This window comes from Leopardus geoffroyi, chromosome C1 (assembly GCF_018350155.1).
Source record: "Leopardus geoffroyi isolate Oge1 chromosome C1, O.geoffroyi_Oge1_pat1.0, whole genome shotgun sequence".
Taxonomy (NCBI): Eukaryota; Metazoa; Chordata; class Mammalia; order Carnivora; family Felidae; genus Leopardus; species Leopardus geoffroyi.
Genome location: NC_059328.1, coordinates 118,621,854 through 118,648,877, shown reverse-complemented (window position 1 = coordinate 118,648,877; position 27,024 = coordinate 118,621,854). Strand labels below are relative to the sequence as shown.

Sequence of the window (27,024 nt, the reverse complement as noted above, 5' to 3'; positions counted from 1 at the left end):
TCTGAATACTTGCATAATTAAAATATTATTTATCAGTTTGCTACAAATAATTTTCATCGTTGTTGGGGCTTTTTGATGACTTTATTTTACATGCAGAAATACTAAATTTTATTTAGTTAAATGTGTCACTTTCTAGTCCTAATTTAAATGGAAGAATGAAAACAGTAAGACAAGGGGCGCCTGGGTGGCTCAGTCGGTTGAGCGTCGGACTTTGGCTCAAGTCATGATCTCGTGGTTCGTGGGTTTGAGCCCGTGTCAGGCTCTGTGCTGACAGCTCAGAGCCTAGAGCCTGGAGCCTGCTTCGGATTCTGTGTCTCCGTCTCTCTGCCCCTTCTGTGCTCACGCTGTGTGTCTCTCTCTCTCAAAAATAAACAAACATTTAAAAAATTAGAAAAAAGCCAATAGGGCAAATGATAAAGATATATATGTGAGTTAATGTGGCAACAGTATAAAATTATCAAAATCCCATGACACTAGTTTGAAAGCAGAAGCCATTTCAATCAGAGGTTTTCTTTAATGTCATCATATTTTTATATGCTCTTTGAGCCTTCTGAACAAAAGTCAAGAGTATTTTTTTGTTTATTTATTTTTTAGTAATCTCTACACCCAATGTGGGGCTCAAACTAATGATCAGGGGATCAAGAGTTACATGTTCTTCCAACTGAGCCTGTCAGGGAACCCAAGTCAGACTGTTTTTTAAGTATTATGTAACATGTGAAGTCTTTATTCTCAATCAAGTCATTGGTGTGGGAATAGTTGCCAATTTAATAGAAGAGGATAAAAATTCAGGAGCTCAAAAATGTGAAAGTATATTGCCTATCAGTGTTGATTTCCTTTTCTTTTCTTCTAGAAACATGATCAGGGGCAAGTTTTGTTGGATATAGTCTTCAAGCATCTTGATTTGACTGAGCGTGATTATTTTGGTTTACAGTTGGCTGACGATTCCACAGACAACCCAGTAAGTTTAAGCTGTTCTCTTTTATTTCATTTCAGTTTTTCTCTCTGTTCATAATATAAGGAATTTTTGATTTATAATGTTTACTAATCTGATTAGTGAGTTAAAGTTTTAAGAATTCATTTGCAATGATTAGAGCTAATTCTTCTGCCTTTGTTCCTCATTTTCTTGGTGTTTTAATTAATAAAGTTTTTTCCTAAGGTTTTCATAATTATAAGTCAGTCTATAAATCTAGTCAGTTTATTTATCTCACACAACTCAACTGTAAATCTAATTCATGCTACTTGCCTGAGAGAAAATTGGGCATAAAGTTTAAAATATTAATGCAGTATTAAAATATTGAAGTAAGATAAAAATATTTTTGAATGTTAATGTATCTTAGTCTTAATATAAATTAGCCTCCATTAAAGTGAAATTAGTTTTTTGTGGTATTCATGGCAGTCTGTTTCTAACAAATTTCTTAATTTGTTAAATGTAAATTTTCCAAGTAGGAAGATTCAAAGGAGACCCTCCCAAATGAGATAGAGATTAAATTTTAGAGCTCTACAGTTACTTGGGCATTAAGTTACTTAGATTGTTACTAATTCTTTAATAGTTGCAATCATGATTCTTCTTGTTGGAAAAAATCACATTATAGAAATAGAAGGTAGCATGTGATGAATAACAGAAATATTGAATTCTATGAAAAGTTTATGCTTATACAGAAGGGTCTTTTACAAAAGAATAATGATACTCATTTGATTAGTACAGGAGAGTGTTTTGAAAGAGACCTTTTATATCTATAGTTTAGAAAAATTTGGAGACTGGACAAATGGGTCTCTGGTTCAGTGCTTTAGAAATTGGTTTATAAGGGAATGTTAATGGAATGGCTATAGAAAATACAAATAACTCTTACGTGAAAAGTACAGTTTCTCTCCATGTCTTACTCTTGTTCTCTCATAGTCAGAATCCTAGATCTCTGAATGAATGGTTAACAGAAAGGAATATGGGGAAGCAGAGGCAACCGTGAGATGCTAAATATTACTTTTTTTTTTTTTTTTTTGAAGTTTATTTAATTTTGAGAGACAGCAGCATAGGGACAGAGAATCCCAAGCAGGCTCTGCGCTGAGCATATAGAGCCTGACACGGGGCTTAAACCGCAAGATCATGACCTGAGCTGAAATCAGGAGTTGGATGCTTAACAAAGTGAGCCACCCAGGTGCCTCCTCAATATTACTTTTTCTTGGCATCATTTACTGGTTTTGTATGAAAACCTATGAGAATGAGGTGGATAAAACAAAGCAAGAGCCAGCTAGTGTCAGTGGAAGGAAGTACTTTTGTAATGATCTGAAATAAAAACAAACTTTCCATATAAGTTGATGCCTTCACCAGAGATTGGAGCTTCTACAAGGGCCTAGTTGAGTAGTATTATTTCTTGATAAATAAATGTGAGAATGGAAGTGAGTAGAAATGTCAGTTATGCAGCCTTTCCCAGAAAGATAAATTGTGAGCCAGGCAACATCAAAGGTGTCTGCCACACCCCACTTTGTGTGACATACAGCTAATAAAAGTTAATTGTCTGGTTATCTTGCTGACAGTTATCGGTCACACTCTCCGGCTGGAAGCCTGTCTTTAGAATGATTAGAAAAATGATAAGACAACAAAGGAGAAAGAGCAGCTACTCAGAATCATTGTCCCTGCCATGAGTATGAAAAATCATCTGCTGTGATAAAGTATTCTAGAAGGACTAATACTGAGATCACATATATTACAAGGGATAAAAATTCTGTTACCTAGGGGCACCTTGGTGGCTCAGTCGGTTAAGTGTCTGGCTTTTAATTTCAGCTCAGGTTATGATCTCACGGTTTGTAGGATTGAGTCCCGCATTGGGCTCTGCACGGACATTGTGGAGCCTGGTTCAGATTGTCTCTCTCTGTCCCTCTCCTGCTTTCACACACACACACACACACACACTCTCTCTCTCTCTCTCTCTTTCTCTCTCTCTCTCTCTCTCTCTCTTTCTCTCTCTCTCTCTCTCTCTCTCTCTCTCTCAAAATGAATAAACTTAAATTCTGATACATAAGTGTGTGTACAGGAGGACATTTTAGCAGGATGAATATGGGGAAGCAGAGGTATTTAGCTGGGTCGATCTTTTTGTAGTCTCCTCATTTTGCTTATTTTGTCTTACTTTTCTATCTTGAGCTTTCCTTTCCAAATAAGATATATTCCCAGGTCCAAGGGTCTATTTGCTAATGATCTAAAATCATTCTTCCCCCAAATTTGGAATTAGAATTTCAAAGACCCAAAAGAAGCCTTAGAAATTATTTTGTCTAGGGGTGCCTGGGTGGCTCAGTCAGTTAAGCATCTGACTCTTGGTTTCGGGTCAGGGCATGATCTTGTGGTTCGTGAGATTGTGCCCCATGTCAGGTTCTGTGTTGACAGCACACCTGCTTGGGATTCTCTCTTTCTCTCTCTTTCTGCCCCTCCCTCTCCCCTACTCTGTCAGTCTGTCTGTCTGTCTCTCTCTCAAGATAAAGAAATAAACTTTAAAAAAAAATTAAAAAGGAATTATCTAGCACCCTTATTTTTTCATGAGAAATTATCCTAATCCAAGGAGATAAAGCCTAAGCTATTGCTGGCATTAATGAAACTAGTCTTGGATGTCAAAACTCCCTATACAGGTCTTTCCCACAGTACTGCACGTTCAGTATTTAAATACTTAGAAGTATCTGTGAAATGACAAAATGAATCCACGGAAAGGCCTGTGAGGCACAAATGTTGTAAGCAGTGTCCTCTTTCTGATTGTCAATATGAAAATACATCACATCAGTACTTTGAGGATAATTAATGGACTGACAGAAGGCATACCATTCTGAAAAAGAGAAAAGAGGGTAATGTTTCTGAAACATGTACTGTAGACTTGTTTGTAAACCAAATTCTCAATTTTATAAACAAATCGTTAACATTTTTTTAATAAAAAACTGAGGCTTACAAAACTTGTTTAATGACATAGATAAAGTCACTGATAATGGTTTTGAACTTGCATTTAGACTCCAAATTATAGTGTACTCTCCCTACCACAAAACATTGCTTCTCAAGAGATGGTGATATATAGATGCACAGGATTTAGAAAAATGAACATGTTGAGAAGAGGATGTATCCATGCAATAAAATTGCCAATAGCAATCAAAAGGAATTTGGTTATATTCTAAAAGAATTAATCCTTGTCAATCCTTAGCTGAGATTTTTTATTTAAGTTTTTCTAGTTATATATACTTATATATACATACATGTATGTGTGTTATATACATATGGATGTGTTTGTGTGTGTGTGTGTGTGTGTAATAGTTTTAGAGGATTTTGGAGCTAATATTCCCTTAAGCACATAGACATTCAAATTAATTTAATTGGACTTAACAATTGATAAATTATATAGACACCTAATGTTTTATTGTGACATGTACACAACAAATACAGACTCATTTTCTTCAGAATCTTCCTTGGTAAGAGTTCCAGTACAACAAACAAAATTACTTAAAGAAAAGCTTTGACTTTTCAAAATATCTTCTACTTTCATTAAAACCTATTTGTTGTAGGGGCACCTGGGTGGCCCAGTAGCTTGTTAATAAGCCTCTGACATCACCTTAGGTCATGATCTCATGGTTCAGGGGTTTTGAGCCCCCGTTAGGCTCTGTGCTGACAGCTCAGGGCCTAGAGTCTGCTTCAGATTCTGTCTTCCTCTTTCTCTGCCCCTCCCTGCTCATGCTCTGTCTCTGTCTCTCTCTGTCTTTCAAAAATAAATAAACATAAAAAAAAAAAAAAAACCACACCTATTTGTCATAGCTCTAGCTCTTAGCATAATGTATGGTTTAATAGTAGTAGTCAGTGAATGTTTATTGAGTGAGCAAAATAATGAGTAATGTGGCAATAATTCATTATGCATAATTTCTTTAATTTTATAAGTACTTAAAGGTGGCTCTTCCTTATTGGCCTTTATCAGTATGATATTCATCAGAACCCTCTGATTATATTATACATGTACATTTACTTTTGTTTTTTGCGCTGTTTTGTCCCTAAAGTGAATTACAATACCCTTTAGTGGGACAAAGAGTATATTATCGGTTACTGTTGACTTGTTCTATTTTTGCTTTCATCCTTCTGATACTTCGTGTTGTGGTTATATTTTACTGTTTTAGTACTATTTCCTTATTCCCTTACATTGTGGCTTTCAGACCTAACTTACATCAGAATCACCTGAATGCTGCTTAAAATACAGATTTCTGGGCCCTATGTGTAGAGTTTCTGATTCAGAAACTCTGGTGTGGAGCTCAGTAATTTGCAATGCAAACAAGTTCCCCTGTAAAAGTGCTGCTGGGGCGCCTGGGTGGCGCAGTCGGTTAAGCGTCCGACTTCAGCCAGGTCACGATCTCGCGGTCCGTGAGTTCGAGCCCCGCGTCGGGCTCTGGGCTGATGGCTCAGAGTCTGGAGCCTGTTTCCGATTCTGTGTCTCCCTCTCTCTCTGCCCCTCCCCTGTTCATGCTCTGTCTCTCTCTGTCCCAAAAATAAATAAACGTTGAAAAAAAAAAAAAAAGTGCTGCTAGTCGATGGAGCCATGTTTTGAAAATCACTGCTCTAACACAGTAGGCTAACTAAGACTACTGAAGTAAAAAAAAATAATGCACATGGAATAAACTTGGTCTGTTTTTTGGAGATTCTTTTTACATGCTCAGAATTCTTAAATTTTATTTCATCAGGTTTGAGAAACTACAGGAAAAGCCACATAGAGGATGACTCTTCTGTCAACAAGCCACATTTTAGTACTTGTTTTTATTTCATATATCTTAGTATATCTGTCGTATTCATCTGTTTTACTGTTACATCTTAACCAGGCTTTTACTGTCTGTTGCATAAATCTCTTTGGTAGTCTGCTGAATGTTAGGTTTTTGGTTTTGGTCTCTTTTAATCCTGTTCCATTTTGGGAGGGAATGACAGGCAGATTTAGGGTGCAGAAAAATGTTTCAGAGAGAATCCGTGTCATGTGTAAAGTTCCAGAATGAAGAATGAGGAAGGTTGTATTGAAGAACTGAAAGAAAATTTTAATAATGAGTGGAATACAGAGCAAGAGGAGAATGTGGGTGTAAAATGAAGTTTGGGTAGGAGCACCTGAGTGGCTCAGTTGGTTAAGCATCCGACTCTTGATTTAGGCCCAGGTCATGATTTTATGGTGGTGAGATTGAACCCTGCATGGGGCTCCACGCTGGACATGGAGCCTGCTTAAGATTCTCTCCCTCTCCCTTTGCTCCCCTCCTCAAAACAAAAAAAACAAAACAAAAAAAAGATTATGGAATACCTTTTAATCTGTAAGATTATATTCACCTAAGGATTTTTTTTTTTATGCAAGTTACATGAGACTTGTATTTTAGATATACCACTCTGGTTACAGTGTGGCCAGTGGCAAATAGAGCTGCAAGCTAGAGACTGTTGGGAGATTGGAGCCTCCTGGCGTCACAGAGCAGGGGAGGGGCTCCTGAGTGGCTCAGTTGGTTGAATGTCCAATTCTTCTTGATTTCGGCTCAGGTCATGATCTCATGGTTCGTGAGATTGAACCCCAGGTGGGGCTCTGTGCTGACAGCCTGGAGTGTGCTTGGGATTCTCTCTCCCTCTCTCTCTGCCCCTCCCCTGCACACGCTATCTTTCTCTCTCTCTCTCTCTCTCTCTCTCTCTCTCTCTCTCCCCCTTTCAAAATAACTAAATAAACATTAAAAAAAAAAAAAAACGGTACTGATATCTTTGTTACTCAGTTTCAAGTAGCTATCCTACTTCTGATTCCCTCTCCAAATCTCATTTCATTTCATTTTTCATTTTCATTTCATTTATTTTTTTGTGTGTCATTTTTCCATGGGTTGCCTCAAAGGTGAGCTTATACACATCTTAAAATCATATATTTATGTTCTTTAAAAATATTTAAGCATCCTATTTTAAAAAGCAGTGTTTCTGTAGCAAGGTGGCAAACTGCACATTTCTAGCATATATTAATGTGTTTTTTTTAATGTGTATATATATTTGGAAGAGATAGAGACAGAGTGTGAGCTGGGGAGGGGCAGAGAGAGGGGGAGATGCAGAATCCAAAGCAGGCTCCAGGCTCTGAGCTGTCAGCACAGACCCTGACGTGGGGCTCGAACTGACAAACTGGAGATCATGACCTGAGCTGAAGTCAGGCGCCTAACCAACTCTAACATGTATTAAACACTGTTCACTAAGTATTTTAATCTTACCAAATTTAATCCTAACAATGTACCTGGATACTACTATTCCCACTTAACATATGAAAAAATGAAGGTACGGAGAAGTGAAGTAACTTGCCCAAGATCACAAAGTTCATGACTGTAAGTAGTTTCAGAGGCATGCCTAATTCAGTGATGAGCAAGGTGTGGGTGGGGAGGCTGTGGAGACTTTGGGGGACTGTTGGAAGGAGGTACACTGCTGTAGAAGCAGCCAAGTGGGTCAGCTCATTCCCTCCCCACAGGCCATGTGGTAAGTAATTAGTACTGCTTACTCCTAACTTTACCATTAAGTGTGAGTACTTGAAGGAAAAGAGGCAAGTCAGTGTCCCAGAGGGCTGGTGACACCCGGTGAAATGAAAAAAATCACCCTTGCCCAGGAGACTCGGTAGCTATGATACCCTACTGGCAGCACACTCCCACATTGATGTAAGTGGAATATTAGAGTCCTTTCCTATCATTGCTGTTTCTTCCTTTAAGTCTGTTAATACTTGCATTATGTGTTTATATGCTCTTATGTTAGATGCATAAATATTTACAAATTTTATATCTTCTGGTTGGATTGACTCATTTGTTATTACATTATAACTTTGTCTCTTACTGTAGTCTTTGTGTTAAGGTCTGTTTTGTCTTTATCTTTTTTAATTTATTTATTTGGAGGGAGAGAGAGAGAGAGAGAGAGAGAGAGAGCGCGCGCGCACACACATGAGTGTGTGAGCAGGGGAGGGACAGAGAGAGAGGGAGACAGAATCCCAAGTAGGCTCTGCACGTATAGTGCAGACACAGGGTTGGATCCCCCAACTGTGAGATCATGACCTGAGCTGAAATCAAGAGTCAGACACTTAACCGACTGAGCCACCCAGGTGCCCCTATTTTGTCTTACATAAAAAGCTACCCAGCTTTCTTTAAGTTTCCATTTGTGTGGAATACCTTTTTTCCATCCCTTCACTTTCGGTCTGCATGTATCCTTACATATGAAGCAAGTCTCTTATAGGTAGTATATAGATGGGTCTTATTTTCTTTGTTGGCAGTTTGAAAGATTTTTTATGGTGGTATGCTTAGATTTTTTTCCCTTTATCTTCTGTGTATCCACTGTAGGTTTTTGCTTTGTAGTTACCATGAAGCTTACATAAAACAACTTACAACAGCCTATAACAACTTAAGTTGACAACAACTTAAGTTTGAACACATCCTAAACCTCTACATTTTTACCCCCACCCCTGTTTTATCTTTTTAATGTCATAATTTACATCTTTTTACCTTGTGTATCCATTAAATTATTGTGGTTATAGTTATTACTGTTAGTTTTATCTTTTAACCTTCATACTAGCTTAATACATGATTAACCTAGCACCTTTACAACACTTAGATTATTCTGAATTTTACTATATATTTACTTTTACCAGTGAAATGTATACTTTCATGTCTTTCTGTTACTAATTTGCACCTTTTCATTTCAGTTTAAAGAAGTACCTTTAACATTTATTTTAAGGCTTGTCCAGTGGTGATGAACTCCTTTAGCTTTGGCTTGTCTGGAAAACTCTTGAATGCTCCTTCAGTTGTGAAGGTCACTTCTGCCATATAGAGTATTCTTGGTTGGCAGGTTTTTTGTTTCTTTCAGCACTTTGAATATGTCATGCCATGGTCTTCTGGCCTGCAACGTTTCTGCTGAAAAATCTGATGACAATTTTATGGGAGTTCCCTTGTATGTAAGAAGTTGTTTTCTTCTTGCTGCCTTTAAGATGGTCTCCTTGTCTTCTAATTTTGACACTTTAATTATAATGTGTCTTACAGTGGGTCTCTTTGGGTTCCTTTTATTTGGAACTCTGAGATTCTTAGATCTGGATGTCAGTTTCCTTCCCCATGTTAGGAGAGCTTTCAACCTTTATTTCTTGAAATAAGTTTTCTTCCCCTTTCTGTCTCTTCTACTCCTGGGAGCCCTATGCTGTGAATATTGATCTGCTTGATCTTGTCCCTTGAGTCTCTTAGGCTATCTTTACTTATTTTCATTGTTTTTTCTTTTTGCTGCTTGGGTTAGTTCTACTATCTTATCTTTGAGTTCACTCACCTTTCCTCTGCTTCATCTAGTCTGCTGTTAAACCCCTCTAATGTATGTTTCAGTTCAGCTACTGTGTTCTTCATTCAATCCTGTGACTTCTTTTTGATACTCTCTTATATTTTCTATCTCTGTTGAAATTTTCACAGTGTTCATCAGTTCTTCTGAGCTCAGTGAGCATCTTTATGACTAATATTTTGAATTTTTTATTAGGTAAATCACTTATATTCATTTCATTAAGGTCTTTTTCTGATATTTTCTCTTGTTCTTTTATTTGGAACATATGCCTCTTTTTTTCTCATTTTGCTTTACTTTACTGTGTTGGTTTCTATGCATTAGATTAAACAGCCACCTCTCCTACTCATGAAGGAATGGCCTTGTGTTGAACCTTATCATTCACCCTTGCCCTCCGTAGCTCTTGGTTATGCCTGGAACCTTTCAGGATTTCCCAAGTAGCTAATTTATTTTTAGTGACTCCCAGTTCTTAAAGATGTGCCAAGACCTGCCAGTGTCTCAAAGGGGAGGATCTTGGTCAGCATCTAGATTCAGGGCAACTGGAAGCCAGACCCTCAGACAGCAGTTTTTAAAGTATGCAAATATACATCTTCTAGGGGAATACTGGGAGATGGGCATTTCTGTCTGCCCCCTGCATGCTGAACCCTGGGGTGATAATTAGGTAAGAACTATAAATTCTTCGTTTGCTGTGAACTGTGAACATAACCTGTGAACATAAGCCCTGCTTGCCATTAGAGTCAAACCATCAAAGGGTGTGTCCTCTGGACAGCAGACACAAAATCCGGGGCACCAGACACAACCTCCTTTCTCAGAGACACCAACAACCTGGGTGGACAAGGAGAGTACAAAGATGGCACCCACCAGCCTCCTTCCTGGAGAGTGCCTAAGTAAATTCTGATATGTGTGCCAAACTGGAAGTCTGCCCCTCAGGCCAGATCTTTTACACAAGCAAATAGGCCTCTTTCACCTAAAGACTAGGGTGTGTTTCATTCTTGTGTCTCTGCATTCTGCCCTGGAGGATGGTGGTCAGCCAAGCATGGTTTCTTCATTTGTTATTAGTCCCTTTGGACCCATGACACAAGCCATGCTGGGCAACAGAACCAGATGATCAAGGATATTCCTTGGACAGCAGACATAAAAACTAGAGCACCAGACAAATGTACAAGCTCTCCTCTGGGAGGCACCGGTGCTCTGGAGCATAGCAGAGGGAGTACTTGGAGATAGTACCTGCCCTCTGAGGTCTCTTGAGAGGATTACAGTTGAGTCTTAGAGGAGCATTTAATTGGAAGCCTGCTACTCTGGCCACAGCTATAAGAGAAGCAAATAGGCCTCCTCGACAGAAAGACTGAGTGCCTCAGTCTGTTGCCTTTTTGCTGTGCCCTGCGGGAAGTAGCTGGTTTAGAACCCTTTCTCCATTTGTTAGAAGAGTCCCGTGGGACCTGCAGACTTCAGCCCCATTGGTCACCAGAGCTGAACAATCTAGAGGTGTCTCCTAGGCAGCAGTTGAAAAAATCAGGGTGCCAAACAAGGAATATATAAGCTTCTTTCCAAGAGATACCAGTGACCTGGAGTGAGGCAGAGGGAGCATACAAAGATGGTGCCTGCTGCCCTCCGTATCTGGAGAGTGTTTCACTAGGGCCCCCTAGACGTATGTTAAATTAGGTGTCTTCCCCTTAGGCCCATGCTTTAAGATAAACAAGTAAGTCTGTCTCTCACATAAAGTCTGGGCACTTTTCAGTTGGCTCTGCTCTGCCCTGGGTTGGGTGAGTTTGCACTAACTCTTTGAGAACTGTTTCTCAGTTTACTCTAGTCTTGGGAGTCTTGTGGTCACAGGCTCTAGTTGACTTTCAAAGCTAGGGATTTTGGGGTCTCTTCTGTCAGGTGCAGGTTTTAAAGGTTGAGGCACCAGATGTGCAGTTCAAACTCTTTGCTCTTCAGGGAGAGGCTCGGGGTTGTGAGTTCCCTCCTGAGTGTGGGTTACCATGCTGGGGTTGGGTTCTATGGTGAGATTGTGTCTTGTCTTGTCTTTCCCACTTTGTGCGTTTTTTCTCCTTCACTTGATGAGAGGAAGTCACTCATCTAGTTCTGGGTTTTTTTCCAGAGGAAATAGTTCTGTATGTAGCTTTTAGATTCAGTGTGTCCATGGGGGTAGGTGAGTTTAGTAGGATTCACCTAGGTTGCCATCTTGAACCAGAACTTCCTTATTAGCTATTAACACTTGGTAGGTATTAATCATTTCTAGTAAGATACCACATTTTAAATTCATATATATTGCATTTTAAACAATGAAGACTCTTATCTCAGATATAGCATAGTAATTCAATTGGTGGAATGATTTTGGGCATAGATTATGGTGTATGACTAAAAATAGTGGTATACTCTCAATGCCCATTTATGTAGGAAAATTAGAGAGCTTACAATACTTGTTTTCAGGACATAATACAAAAAGGTACTGTAAGCAATTCCACTCCCAGTATTTACCCAAACGTGAAAACATGTCCACACACAAAAGTTACTACTCAGCTGTTCAGAGTAGCATTATTCATAATAGATAGGGGAAGCACTCATGTCCATCCCCTGATGAACAAATAAACCAAGTTGTATATCCATACAATAGAATATAATTTATCAAAGGAATGACATACCACTTCACACCTAGTAGGATGGGTATAATTAAAAAGACAATAGCAAGTATTGATGAGGATACAAAAAAATTGGAACCCTTTTTTTTTACATAGATGGTAGAAATGTAATATGGAAAAAAATTTGGTAATTCCTTAAAAAGTTAAATACAGAGTTATCATATGACCAAACAATACCAATCTTAGACACACCTTTGAGAGAACTGAGTCACATGTTCACACAAAACTTTTACACAGATGTTCATAGTAGTGTTATTCATGAGAGCCAAAAGATAAAAACAACCTAAATGTTAGCTATAAAATAGAATGTGGTACTGTTAAATGCCACAACATGGATGAACCTCGAAAACATTATACTAAGTGAAAGAAGCTAGGCACAAACAACCACCTGTTGTACGATTGCATTCATATGAAATATCCAAAATTGCAAAATCCATAGTAATCATAAGTAGAATAGCAGTTGCCAGGGGGCCACTGAAATGGACTGTTACTAGGTATGGGATTTCTTTTTGGGGTGATGTAAGTATTCTGACATTATTTAGTATTGATAGTTACATAACATAGTGAATATACTCAAGTACATTGAAGCACACACTTTAAAATGGTGAATTTTATATTGTGTAAAATATATCTCCGTAAATAATGCTATATAAAATAATGCTGGGTCTGTGGTCATTTACATTTTATATTTTGATAAATATTTCTAAGTTGTCCAACATTGAGATGGCATAATTTTTATTCTCACGAGCTATGTATATGTGCCTCTTTTCCACATTCTTGCCATTGTGGTACAGCATTAAAAGTTTTAATCTTTGCCAATGTGTTATTGATAAAAAAGATAAAAAATCTTTGCCAATGTGTTATTGATAATATAAATGACTTTTATATTTCTCTATGGTCGAGATTGAATATCTTTTCATAACTTAAATGTCATTTAAATTTCCTGTGAATTTCTATTCTTACCCATTACCCATATTTCTATTAGTATTGGTCTTTTTCTTACTGATTTGTAGAACTTTTTTATATGTTGTCTCTTTTCCCACTTTGTTTTTCTTTTGACTTATGATGTATTTTTACTAGGAACACTGTCCAGGAGTGCTCATTATATAATTGTTCCCTTTTCATGGCTTAAGCCAAGAATTGAAGTCCTGTCTCATTGACATCATTGATGAGGTCTGTTAAATTTTCCAGTATTTAGAGATGCCCAAGTGGCTCAGTAGGTTGAGTGTCCAACTCTTGATTTCGACTCAGGTCATAATCCGAGGGCCGTGGGATTGAGCCCCTCATCGGGCTCCACGCTGAACGTGGAGCTGCTTTGGATTCTCCCTCTTCCTCTCCCCTTTTCACCCACTCACTTGTGCATGCTGTCTCTCTCTCTGTGTCTCTGAAATTAAAAATTTTTTTTCCCAGTACGTATTATTGTACTCCTCAGCTTTGTCAGCTGAATGTATCTATTTGTGTATGTAAATGTGTTTGTATCTCTGATACTATTTTAGAATATTTTAAAGGAGAACTGAATGTGGAAGGCAGGCTTTGAATAGATAACCTGAGCCCAAATTTTGACTTTAGACAAGCATTAAAATGAATGTAAGTTATGACTTTTTCTAAAAAATATGTAGAATGAAATCACTAGAAGATAGATGGGATGGAAAATGGATAAATGGGTAGATCTGCAGGGGAAGCAAAGGTGTTACCTAGGAGTGAAAAACAGCTGATTGCTGGCGCAGAAACAACCCCCCCCCCCACACCCCACAGACACACCCTGTGTCAACCATTGAGCCACTCAGCAGGTTTATTAAGTCCTTTTCTACATTTTTTTAAATACATATATGCCAAGCCCTGTGCCTAGGTGCTGACTGTTCAGCTTTGAATGAATCAGATTTTATCCCTTACCTCATGGAGTTCATAATCTAATGAAGGAGCTAGGCAATAAAAAGGCAAAGCAAACATTACAATTAAGAAAATGTGAAGGAAAATAATATTCCTTGCCTATTTACAGAAGATAACTAAGGACATAGAAGATTTGTGACGTACTTCATATATATATAAATTATATATATGTATATGTATGTAAATATATATATATTTATATATATTTTTTCATATATATATATATATATATATATATATATATATATATATATATGAAAGAGTACAAGCAGGGGAGAGGGGCAGAGGTAGAGAGAGAGAATCTTAAGCAGGCTCCACGCTTACCACAGACCCCAATGTGAGGCTCGATCCCATTACCCTGGGACCATGACCTGAGCCAAAATCAAGAGTCAGATGCTCAACCTACTGAGCCACCTAGGCATCCCTTCATGACATACTTTTGTTAGGGTGATCAATGAAGGCCTTTCTGAGGAGGTAGTGTTTAAGCTGAGACTTAACAGGTAACGGAAGGAGTAAGATATGGGAAAGTTAGAGAAGGACATGATGTGCATAAGGGAGCTTCTAATCAAAGACCCTAAGATAGCATCTGTGAGAAACAGACAGGAAGCCATTATGGCTGGAGCTTAGTAAACTGAGGTAAGAAGTGATCATGCAAGCCCTAGTAAGGAGTTTGAACTTTGCATGAGAAAATGCCAAGAGCTATTAAGGAAAGAAGTGACATATTTCAAAAGCCTACACTTGCTTCCAGATGGAGAATGAAGAACTTGGTAAGAAAAGAAGCAGAGATAACAATTACGAGGCTATGGCCAGAGCTATCCCAGATATAAGATGGTGGCAGAATGGATGGAGAAGAACTGTTAAATTCTAGGTATAGGAAGAAGGTAGAATCAACTGGATTTGATGTGTTGGATGTTGTGGATTGTGGAAAGGAAAGGTTTACGAATTAATGTCAGCTATTTGTTATTAAAATCTCTATGTGTTCTGCATGGAATCAAGTATGGGTGGTGGAGTATGGTTTATACATAATGATGTAAGCTGATATTTGTGTAGTGCTTTGAAAATACTGCCACATCTGTTACTCATTTTGGGTTCTTTAATTTTTTTTAATGAAATATGTTGGCAGTTGAAATATTTTCTGAATTCAGTTACAGTTTTCCTGAAGTAGAGCTTAACTGGCATTCGGAAGTGTTGAGGCTACTTAAAATTCTCACACCCAAAAATCAGTCATTCCCCAAACTAAACACTGTCTCTTACAAAATTAGTGTGGAGGGTGTTCTGTTATGTTTTGTTTTGGTGGGTGGGGGGAGGAGATAGTTGTATTTTTTAAGGAATAGGGTAGAAGTTAAAAAAATTTTCCTTAAGAGTATATTTTCATGATGTGTAGTTAGATTTTGTTTGAATGAGATTATAAGGCCAACTATATTTTTATGAAAGATACCAAGAATTTTAAAAACTTGCCACACTGTTACATAATACAGTTAAATTAACAGAAATCACTTCAGATTGCTGTGATTATTTTTAGTTTTGGAATAGAGGTTATTTTGGACACTGTATACTTTGATGGAAAATTCAAATGAAAAATTTAGAGCTACCACAAATACGCTCAGTACTTTCTAGTATTAATTTTGTTATACTTGACATGAATATCTATAAATTGAGTATTTTTCCTAGACCTTTTTCAAAATGCAGTTTTTAGGAATGATCTTCAAATGTTATAGATTTGCGACAATTGATGTATTAGTTCCTCAAGGGAAAAAGAAATCAGTCTTATTTGTTTATTTTTCAGAGGTGGCTGGATCCAAACAAACCTATAAGGAAGCAGCTAAAGAGTGAGCATACATATTTACTTGATGTTTTGCAAGTATACTTTATAAAGATAAAGGATTGATATAATCTAATTAATTAGAACTGCTTTTATTACTTCTAGGAGGATCTCCTTACAGTTTGAACTTTAGAGTCAAATTTTTTGTAAGTGACCCCAACAAGTTACAAGAAGAATACACAAGGTGGGTTTATGGAGCATGTTTTTCCTGAATATATTGTCGAAACTATTATGAAATTTTGAAATTATTTAGGCAAAAATAGATTATCATAGTGTACTTCTGAGCTTCCCAGCCATCACACAGCATAGGGTATAGAGCTTTCATGATAATCGTTTCCTGCCTTCTTGCATGGCTGGGAGGGCTTTAGGAGATTGGGATCCCAGGACCACCCCATCCAACCACAGGCAGCCTCCTGAACCATATAAAATTAGATTTTTCCTTTTTTAAAAAATGGCTAAGAAGCACTTCTGTAACTAATTGAGGTAATTAGATGATACTGCAATTGTATCCAAGTGATGCTGCATTGTGAGAATTGTGCCTTTTATTTCATGTAAAAGAATATTCTATGTATATTTTTGTATTTCCATTGAGGCGAACACAGAATTTAGAAAATATATAACCATTATGTGCAGGAGTAATGGTCAATAGGTACCTTCCCCTCCACCCCCCTACCATTTTCTTTAAAAGTATAATTGATATACGGTGTTACATTCGTTTCACGTGAGCAGGTACCTTTTTATAAAGAATGTTGGCAGAGAATGCTCTAATACATTCATGTCTTTAAGTGCCCACTTTATTGGCCATTTTAAGTCTGATCTTAAGTTACAGTCTAATTTTGTTGTCACTTCTAAGGGACAAAGTATACACAAAAATGACCCAGATGAGCATTTGAGTGTATGAATGTTAGGTGAACTGTTTAAGGTAGAAATACAGTATGAGGGGCGCCTGGGTGGCGCAGTCGGTTAGGCGTCCGACCTCAGCCAGGTCACGATCTTGCGGTCCGTGAGTTCGAGCTCCGCATCAGGCTCTGGGCTGATGGCTCAGAGCCTGGAGCCTGTTTCCAGTTCTGTGTCTCCCTCTCTCTCTGCCCCTCCCCTGTTCATGCTCTGTCTCTCTCTCTGTCCCAAAAATGAATAAACGTTGAAAAAAAAAATTAAAAAAAAAAAAAAAAGAAATACAGTATGATATCTGTTCCTGAATAATAACTTTGTTTACTGCTTGTAAGACAATTAGTAATCAGGTTTTTTTTTTAAGACTAAAAATTAACATATGATACCTTCCATAAAAATCTTAAATAGAAGAATATAGGTCAGTGCTTGTATTCAAAATTACTCTAAAGGATAAGTGCCAAGTTAACAATGTGTGTCTAAAGCTATGTGTAGATAGGTTGTGACATGTTAATATATTGGTCATTGTTTAGAATTCTGTGGTGCTGTGGTGAAACAAAAGAATAAATTAAAGATACTTACCTATATCTGCCAATCCTCAGGTGTTTATACAGTAGGGTTTTCTGCAGACCAGGTGAGAAAAGTTAGGTTGACCTTCTTAAGAATCCTTTTCTGGGTGTTTGTTGGGGGCCAGGTGTGAAGCTCTTTATAACAGAATTTAGGAGTGTAGCCCCTGGCTTAGGCAGTCCTATCCTTTGAAACTAATAGTATTTCCAAGCTAATTTGTCTTGAAATGCAAAGTTGTGTTATATGAATAACCTGCAATTAAATATTATAGTTCTTAGTCATGTTTTGTTGTTGTTGTTAAATAATTAAAATAACAAAATCCTTTATCTTAATAATTCTTAGTATAAAAATTTCTCTAATTTTGGATTAACTTCAAGGAAACTACTTTGAATTAATGAAAATTGTGAAGTATAAAACATTTTAAAGTGCATTTTACTATTTGCTGGTAAATATAACCTGAAATAAAGTAGCAAAAGTATTTCATAATACATATTTTATGTAATCAGATTTTTAAATGTATAAGAAATATTTGCAATTAAAAGACCAATTATTTAAAGTTGGATTTCTAATGTGTTTAACATTCATGAAGTTTGTTAGCATAACACTTAAAATACTGTCAATTATAACCCTATTCATTAATTTACTTCACTCAAAAGAATGTTTTTGAATTTCTTAATGGAGCTTGAATGTGTTGATTCTTTTAAAACCTGTGTTGAAAGCATAAGGAATAAATGTATCTCATTGATAAGTCAAAATATCTTCCTGAAGTAGAAGAAAGTAAAGCCAAGTTTGGTAGTAGTCAAGAGATTAATTTGTGCTCAGTCTGTTGTCAAGAAGGTTCTTTGTTTTCACTAGAAATAATGTATTCATTCAAAAATCCTTTATGATAGAATGTCCTAGAGTCTTACATCTGGTGCTGTTTGGTAAAAATGAGTTAAGTACCTAGTTTTTATTATATTACCATAGTGTACATTAGTGAATCTCTACCCCGACTACAACTTAGAATCACTTAGGGGAGCTTTAAAACATGCTGATGCCTTGGACATACCTCCTAGATATTCTGATTCAATTCAGTCTCAGATGGGACCTGTGCACAGGCATTACAAGCTTCCCAGGTGATTCTAATGTGCAGCAGGTTTAAGAAATACTCCTTTAAAACTTTAGTGCTTGGGCAACCTTAATGCAGTGGTCATGATTAGTAATATGACACCTTCAGCCACAGTTGCTAAATTTTAAGGACTAGTTTAAACCCACAAAACAGGAAATCTGCTACACCCCCTTACCTTGAGATTCCATTTTAGATTAGTGGTAGGAAAGAGTGGGCCCTATAGAGCTTCCATCAAACTACACTCATTTGGTGTTAGCAGGTGCTGGCATCCTTAGAATTGGAGTTTTCTCAGGAGTCATGAGGGTACAAATGACAGTTCTTTTTGGTACCTTTCTAGTGCCTAGGTGTACTCGATACATGATAGGTGTTTATGGCATTGGTTATTGTCTGGGTTAGAAAAGTTATATTATTTTTAGAGATTAAACATTTTATTTCTGTATTTACCTCAAGCATTATTAATCTCTCTTAAAAGTCTTAATTGTAAAAATTGGGTTTTTGTCACCTGATTTAGGGCCCCTGGGATACAAGTGATATTACTTCCTTTTTACAAATATAGAAACTAAAGGTCAGCCAAATTTTAAGTAATTTTCTAAAGAACACAGGCTGGTTTAGCTTATGACTTGAATTCTGGTTTCCACTCTATCAGTTGTTACTGGTTGGTGTATAAATAAAATTCGGCAGGCATAGGTATTATTTGTGTAAGATTATAATATTTTGTCAAGGATATACATACATGCCTTTTTAAAGTTAACTATAAGATTGTTTCCCACCAGGAACTTTTAACTTTTAATTATGAAACCAGGTAAACTAGATAGAAATATCTTGTCTTAGATTGAATAAGTAGATAATATTTACAATATTATGCATTGTGTATTCTCACAGGGAGTTTACATACGTCTTTAATATATACAGTCAGGATATTTGTATCAGCTTTTTAAAAAAATTTTTTTATAGTGAATATCTGATTCTCTGAAATCCTTAATTAAATTATTTAGTAATTTAAATATTGTCATGTACGCTTTCATAATTTTAATCAGACAACTAAAATGGTTAATGATTTTTGATTTTTGGGGTGTTTTTACTTTTTTCAGTGGGATGAAATAAAAGTCTTAAAATTTCCTATTTAAAGCCACAAAATTTGGTCTTCTGCCAGTGTTCTGCAGCACAGGTGACTTGTTTGCGGCAAGCATTAGGGAATGACTTACCCATTAGCTGGGACTTACAAGAGGACAGTGCCATCTTGTAAGGAAACTCAGCATTCTTTTTTATAGAAATCTTGTATTTTTGTTGGTGTTAAAGGAATTTGCTTACTTGGCCATTCTAATGGTAGAGAAGGGGTGTTGGTTTTTGTTTTTGTTTTTTTTTCCTCATCAAAAAGAGCTTTCTTAACTCAAATGAAAATAGAAAGGTGTTTTTCTACAATTAGCAGCTTCCAGCAGGGGGCAGCATAATGATAAGATGATCATAGGCATGTCTTTGCCCCTGGCTTTCTGTCTCAGCAGAAAGGATGGTTTTCTCCAGTTGATCCCTAGTGCATTGCTGCTGTCAGCTCTCTGATGTCTCTGACTCAACTTTTCTGTGTTTCACAGTTCTAATTTCTACAAACACCAATCTTAGAGTATTCTCCTTAATCTCCCTTGGTCATGTAACTCTTAAAGATGTTGAGAAACTTTATAATAGAAGCTAGTGAAAACAAGATATTTGAAGTACAGAATTTTGTCTGTCAAAGAATTTTAATGATTGGAATTCATGAAATATGAAATCTTACTTAAAAATATATCTATGTGTGCTAATATGTAGATTATAAAAGCAAATATGTAAATATTTCAAATATACTTATATTGGTTAATATAAGTATACAGTTTTTAATCCTGAAATGTTATAATTCCAGTAAATGCTAAATGCTGTCTCTCTCTCTCTCTCTTTAAGGTACCAGTATTTTTTGCAAATTAAACAAGACATTCTTACTGGAAGGTGGGCTATTTTAAGTTTTTAGTAATGGGCTTTAAAAGTACTTTCAGTTCTGTATTATTTAAGTAATTCATGATCATCGCAAACAAATTATTGAAAATGGTTGCATGTAGCATCAGTTTTTTTCATCAGATAAGATCATTACTTAACAATTAAAAAATAAGTCACATGGAATAGTATAATATAAATTACAGTGCTTTTGAAATTATTGTGTTTAACCATGGGGTATGTGTTTTCTATTTTGTTTTATTAGATTGCCCTGTCCTTATAATACTGCTGCCCTTTTGGCTTCATTTGCTGTTCAGTGTAAGTGTCAGCCCACTTTTGGGTCATGGAGTATGTGATTGCGTGGTCTGTGTTGATAGTACATTACCTTTAATGTATGAGTTCTTTAGACATACATTATTATACAGAAAAAGTGATTGCAAAGAAAATGTAATGAAATATCCAACTAGTTAGCAATTAGTTTGTTTCCTAAAAAGTTTTTCTGAAGTTGTTTGAGACCTAGAAATGTTAAGTGTAGTGTCATAATTTGCTTACATGGTAGCTAGCAGTAAAAACAAATACTTTACTTCCAGAAATATAATGGAATTCATGACATTTCTTATTTAGCTATCAGAATTACAAAATGTGTTTATTAAATTGTGAATATTTTCCTTTCATATAATAGCTGAACTTGGAGACTACAATCAGTCAGAGAACTTGCCAGGCTACCTCTCAGATTATTCTTTCATTCCTAATCAACCTCAAGATTTTGAAAAAGAAATTGCAAAATTACATCAGCAACATACGTAAGAATTTATTTACTTTTCCACTTATTTCATAAACTTCTTAATGGCATGTTTTCTAGAAAATGTTTTAAATTATTTCTAATGTGAGTGTTGTGTTTATTTAATATAGAACAGTTACTGTTATGTAAAATAGTGTGATTGATGTAAGGAAATGTGGGTTATCTGTACTAAAAAATCATTACTAATTTCATAGACTACGTAAGGTTTTTTTTCATTTCTACTAAGAACCATAAAACTATAGGTAAACAGAAGTTTGCTATTATATAAAGTTGACAGTTCTTTAAGAAGGAATTTTAGAATATTAATGGTATCTTCACAGATCAACTGTTACAGATCAATCTACTCAGCAATTCTTTCTTAGTTTTTAGCTATGTGAAAGGAATCATTTGTTTTGCAGTGAACCAAAAGGAAAAAAGGAACTTTATGTAATACTAAAATAATGTTTTTAAAAGTCCTTTTTTAAAAAAGTAGCACTTTTTCATTCATAACAGTATTCAACTTTGATATTTTGTGAGTCTTAATTTTCTGTGACATAATTTGTTTCAAGAAGAGATACATTGCTTTGAATAGAAAATAATATTGTTTATTGGTTCAGAGTTTGCTTTTGCTTTAACATACAATTCAGAATACTCACGGAGGAACTAAGGCAGTGCTACGTATTGGCTAAGAGTTTGAACTAGAGAGCCAGACTGCCTGGTCTGGAATTCTGGATGCGACAACTTTTGGGGTGCCCAAATGGCTCAGTCAGTTAAGCGTCCAGACTCAGTTTGGCTCAGGTCGTTATCGCACAGTTCCTTAGGTCAAGCCCGTTATCGGGCTCTGCGCTAACAGCATGGAGCTTCTTTGGGATTCTCTCTCCCTCTCTCTCTTCCTCTGTCTCTTCCTCTCTCTGTCTCTCACAATAAATAAAATAAACTTAAAAAAAAAAAGACAACTTAATGATCAATAATCTTGACCAAATTGCTCTGTATCTCTGCTTCTCTGCTTCTATGTAAATTGGAGATAATAAAAGTGTCTACCTCTGGAGTTAATGTAAGGCTTACATTAGTTCATATATACAAAGTACTCAGAATAGTGCCTAGTACATAGTAAACACTGAAGAAATATTGGCTCTTAATTTAAGGGAACTTCCTTTCATTTGGTTATGGCCCATGTACCTAACACAGGTTTACAAACTGGCGTACTGCCTATTTTTGTATGGCCCACGGGCTAAGAATAATCTGTACGTTTTAAACGGTTGAGAAAAACATAAAAAGAAAATAACATTTTGTAGCATGTAAAATTTTCAGAAATTCCAATTCAGTATCCATAAATGAACATTTACTGGAACACAGATTCCCTTACACGTTTTCATGTCTGTGGCTGCTTTCATGTAACAGCAGAGTTGAGTGGTTGCAGCAGAGACCACGTGATCTAAAAGCCTAAAGTATTTACTGTCTCACTCTTTTCAAAAAGTTTGCAGGGGCGCCTGGGTGGCGCAGTCGGTTAAGCGTCCGACTTCAGCCAGGTCACGATCTCGCGGTCCGTGAGTTCGAGCCCCGCGTCGGGCTCTGGGCTGATGGCTCAGAGCCTGGAGCCTGTTTCTGATTCTGTGTCTCCCTCTCTCTCTGCCCCTCCCCCCATTCATGCTCTGTCTCTCTCTGTCCCCAAAAAATAAATAAAAGTTGAAAAAAAAAATAAAAAAAAAAAAAGTTTGCTGACCTCTGATCTAAAATAAGACTAATAAAATAAGAATTTTAATAAACTGGCCTAATGAGATGAAGGGGCTATTTTGGTCTAACAGTAAGAGCCATTTGTAGTAAAAGTTCTACACATAGCATATCCGATCAAGGATTTGAAGATAAACCAGATTTTTTAAAAATTTGCCAATAAAGTCTCTTCTGTAAGGAAAAAGCTTGTACATTTGACAAGATATTGATTATGTATTTGTATTTGGTTTAGAGAAATGATTCCTCAGATCTTTAAACAAAGAAAAATAGAATCATCCAGTTTGAGAAGTGGGGATTGGGGTGGGGAGATAGAGTATTTGTTTAACTTAATTGAATTTTATAGAAAATTGAGGTATATGTGCTTTTTTTAGGAATCTCATTTTTATGATCATGCATTGGTAGGCTGTTGGCTTCCTTTTCTGGTATCATTAGTGAGTGAAAGATTGATATTTTTTGCTTTTATAGTTTGCTTTTGCTCTGCTATAGTCAGATAATATTAGATAACTAAGATTTTTAGAAATATATGTAATGCAGGAGTAAATCTACTTCTAATGGCTTTGCCGAGTGTTCATAAGAACACTGCGTTGCTGTGTTCATAAGAATCACCTGGGACATTGCTTAAATATAAATAGTTTAGGACCTTACCATTTTATATCCAATTGTATACAATTGTATTTCTGAAACTGATGAGACCAGTTTTTTTCCCCGTTTGTCATGGAATGAAACTTCTGAAAAAATAATAAAATTAAATTACTAGAAAAGTAAAATGGAGAAATAGAGACATAAAAATGACAAGACCTTAGATTCCACAGACATGCAATTGCTCTGTCAGAGTGCTATAAAATATAAAAGACTGACACTGTCAATTTCTGTACTTGTTATGAATCACCACCTGTCTGTACACCATATCTGAGAAGCACTGCTCGGGAGATTGTCTCAAAACTTCCATGTTTTAGAAGCAAGTATGGATTAAACACAGATATAGTATATGGACCAAATTTTGAAAATCACTTCTTTCATATTTTGTCAGGGAATAAATGACTTTGTCAGCCATAAGAACACCGAGGGACTTTTAAAACCTGGGTTTTTGTTTTGTTTTGTTTTCAATACAGCTGCCACACAGTTATATTAGTTTCAGTTATAGACTATAGTAATTTGATAAGCCTGTTCCTTATGCTACACTCAAAAATGTAGCTACCATCTGTCATCATACACTAATACAATACCATTGACTATATTCCCTATGCTGTACCAGCTCATTCTGTCATTGGAAGCCCGTATATCCTATTCTCCTTCACCCATTTTGCCCACCCACCCACAGCCCTCCCCTCTGGCATCCATGAGTTTGTTTTCTATATTTATGTGTCTGTTTCTGCTTTTGTTTATTCATTTTTTAGATACCACATGTAGGTGAAATTATTCTTTCTTAGTGTGACTTATTTCACTTAGCATAATATCTTCTAGATCTATCCATTTTGTCACAGATGGCAAGATCTTATTCTTTTTTATGGCTGAATAATGTGCCATCGTATATGTACACACCACATCTTTATCCATTCATCTATTAATGGACACTGGCATGGTTCCATATCTTGGCTCTTGTAATTAATGCTGCAGTAAACATAGGGGGCCATATATCTTTTTGAATTAGTGTTTTCATTTTTGGGGGTGAATACCCAGTAGTGGAATTACTGGATCATATGATACTTCTTATTTAATTACTTATTCATTCTTTCATTCATTTCTCACATGGTATTTTTATTCTTTTTAAATTTTGGTTAGCATACAGTACAATATTGGTTTCAGGAGTAGAATTCATTGATTCATCACTTAGATACAACACTCAGTGCTCATCATAACAGGTGCCCTCCTTGATACCCATCACCCCTCTAGCCCATCCCCCACCCACCTCCCCTCTATCAACCCTCAGTTTGTTCTCTATTAAGTGTCTCTTATGGTTTGTTTCTCTCTCTCTCTCTCTCTCTCTCTCTCTCTCTTTCTCTCTTTTTACCCCTTCCCATATGTTATCTGCTTTGTTTTTTTAATTCCACATATAAGTGAAATCATTTGGTATTTGTTTTTTTCTGACTGACTTATTTTGCTTAGCGTGGCTAGCTCCAATCCATGTTGTTGTAAATGGAAAATGTTCACTCTTTTTGATATCTGAGTAATGTCCCATTATATGTATATATCACATCTTTTTCCATTCATCTATTGATGAACACTGGGATGGACACTGGGGCTCTCCATAGTTTAGCTGTTGCTGCCATAAACATTGGGGTGCAGGCACCCTTTCGAATCTGTTTTTGTTTTTGTTTTTGTTTTTAATTCATTGGGTAAATGCCTGGTAGTGTAATCCTGGGTTATAGGGTAGTTCTATTTGTAACTTTTTGAGGAACCTGCATACTGTTTTCCACAGTGGCTGTACCAGTTTGCATTCCCACAAACAGTACAAGGGATTCCCCTTTCTCCGCATCCTCGCCAACACCTGTTGCTTCTTGTGTTGTTAATTTTAGCCATTCTGACAGGTGTGAGGCAGTATCTCATTGTGGTTTTGATTTGTATTTCCCTGATGATGAGTGATGTTGAGCATCTTTTCATGTGTCTGTTAGCCATCTGGTGGATGTCTTCTTTGGAAAAATATCTATTCATGTCTTCTGCCCATTTCTTTAACTGGATCACTTGGTTTTGGGTGTTGAGTTTGATAAGTTCTTTATAGATTTTGGATACTAACCCTTTATCAAATGTGTCATTTGCAAACATCTTTTCCCATTCTGTTGGTTCCCTTTTAGTTTTGTTGATTGTTTCCTTTGCTGTGCAGAAGCTTTTTATCTTGATGAAGCCCCTTCATTTTTGCTTTTTCCTTTGCCTCTAGCAATGTGTTTTAATAAGAAGTTGCTATGGCTGAGGTCAAAGAGGTTGCCGCCCCCTTTGCTCCTACAAGATTTAGATGGTTTCCTGTCACACATTTAGGTGTTTCATCCATTTTGAATTTATTTTTGTGTATGGTGTAAGAAAGTGGTCCAGGTTCATTTTTCTGCATGTTGCTGTTCTGTTTTCCCAATACTATTTGTTGAAGAGACTTTTTTGCATTGGATATTCTTTCCTACTTTGTTGAAGATTAGTTGGCAGTATAGTTGTGGGTCCATATCTGGGTCTTCTGTTCCATTGATCTATGTGTCTGTTTGTGTGCCAGTACCTTAACTGTCTTGATGACTATAGCTTAGTAATATAGCTTGAAGTCCAGAATCATGATGCCTCCAGCTTTGCTTTTCTTTTTCAGGATTACTTTGACTATTTATGGTCTTTCGTGGTTCCATCCAAATTTTGGGATTATTTGTTCTAGCTCTGTGAAAAATGCTGGTGGTATTTTGGTAGGGATTGCATTAAATGTGTAGATTGCTTTGGTTAGTATAGACATTTTAACAGTGTTCTTCCAGTCCATCAGCATGGAATGGTTTTCCATTTCTTTGTGTCCTTTCCTATTTCTTTCATAAGTGTTCTATAGTTTTCAGAGTAGACATCTTTTACCAATTTGGTTACATTTATTCCTAGGTATCTTACACTTTTTGTTACAATTGTAAATAGGATCAATTCCTTGATTTCCTTTTCTACTGCTTCATTATTGGTGTATAGAAATGGCAACCAGTTTCTCTATGTTGATTTTATATCCTGCAACTTTGCTGAATTCATGTATTAGTTCTGGCAGTTTTTTTGGTGTCTTTTCAGGTTTTCTACATAGAGTATCATGTTGTTTGCAAATAGTGAAATTTTGACTTTTTCCTTGCCAATTTGGATGCCTTTTATTTCTTTTTGTTGTCTGACTGCTGAGGCCCAGACTTCCAGTAGCATGTTAAATAGTAATGGTGAGAGTGGATATCCCTGTTTTGTTTCTGACCATAGAGGAAAAGCTCTGTTTTTCCCCCATTGAGGATGATATTAGCTGTGGGTCTTTCATACATGGCCTTTATGATGTTGAGGTATGTTCCATCTGTATCTATTTTGTTGACGATTTTTATCAAAAATGAATGCTGTATTTTGTCAAATGGTTTTTCTGCATCTATTGAGAAGATAATGTGGTTCTTATTCTTTCTTTTTTAATGTGATGTATCATGTTGATTGATATGTGAATATTGAACCACCCCTATAGCCCAGGCATAAATCCCCCTTGATTGTGGTGAATAAGTCTTTTAAGGTACTGTGGGATTTGATTTGTTAGTTTCTTTTTGAGAATTTTTGCATTCATGTTCATCAGGGATATTGGCCTGTAATTCTCCTTTTCAGTTGGATCTTTGTCCGGTTTTAGAATCAAGGTAATGCTGGCCTCATCGAATGAGTTTGGAAATTTTC

General features: G+C 36.4%; 1 protein-coding gene across 10 annotated transcripts in view; it reads left to right on the top strand.

Annotated features, from left to right (window-relative positions):
• The window catches only part of PTPN4 (protein tyrosine phosphatase non-receptor type 4), a 237,290-nt gene that overhangs the window by 95,637 nt on the left and 114,629 nt on the right, over window positions 1–27,024 (top strand). For 2 of the 10 annotated variants that reach the window (XM_045479514.1, XM_045479513.1), the window contains exons 3-8: window positions 851–958; window positions 15,605–15,647; window positions 15,746–15,824; window positions 20,133–20,177; window positions 20,428–20,480; window positions 20,845–20,965. In XM_045479514.1, the coding sequence (XP_045335470.1) occupies window positions 851–958; window positions 15,605–15,647; window positions 15,746–15,824; window positions 20,133–20,177; window positions 20,428–20,480; window positions 20,845–20,965 (449 nt within the window). Of the gene's footprint in view, window positions 1–850; window positions 959–8,707; window positions 8,783–15,583; window positions 15,648–15,724; window positions 15,825–20,132; window positions 20,178–20,427; window positions 20,481–20,844; window positions 20,966–27,024 lie in introns of those variants that run through there. The other 8 variants (XM_045479510.1, XM_045479509.1, XM_045479511.1 and 5 more) reach the window with 7 other exon arrangements.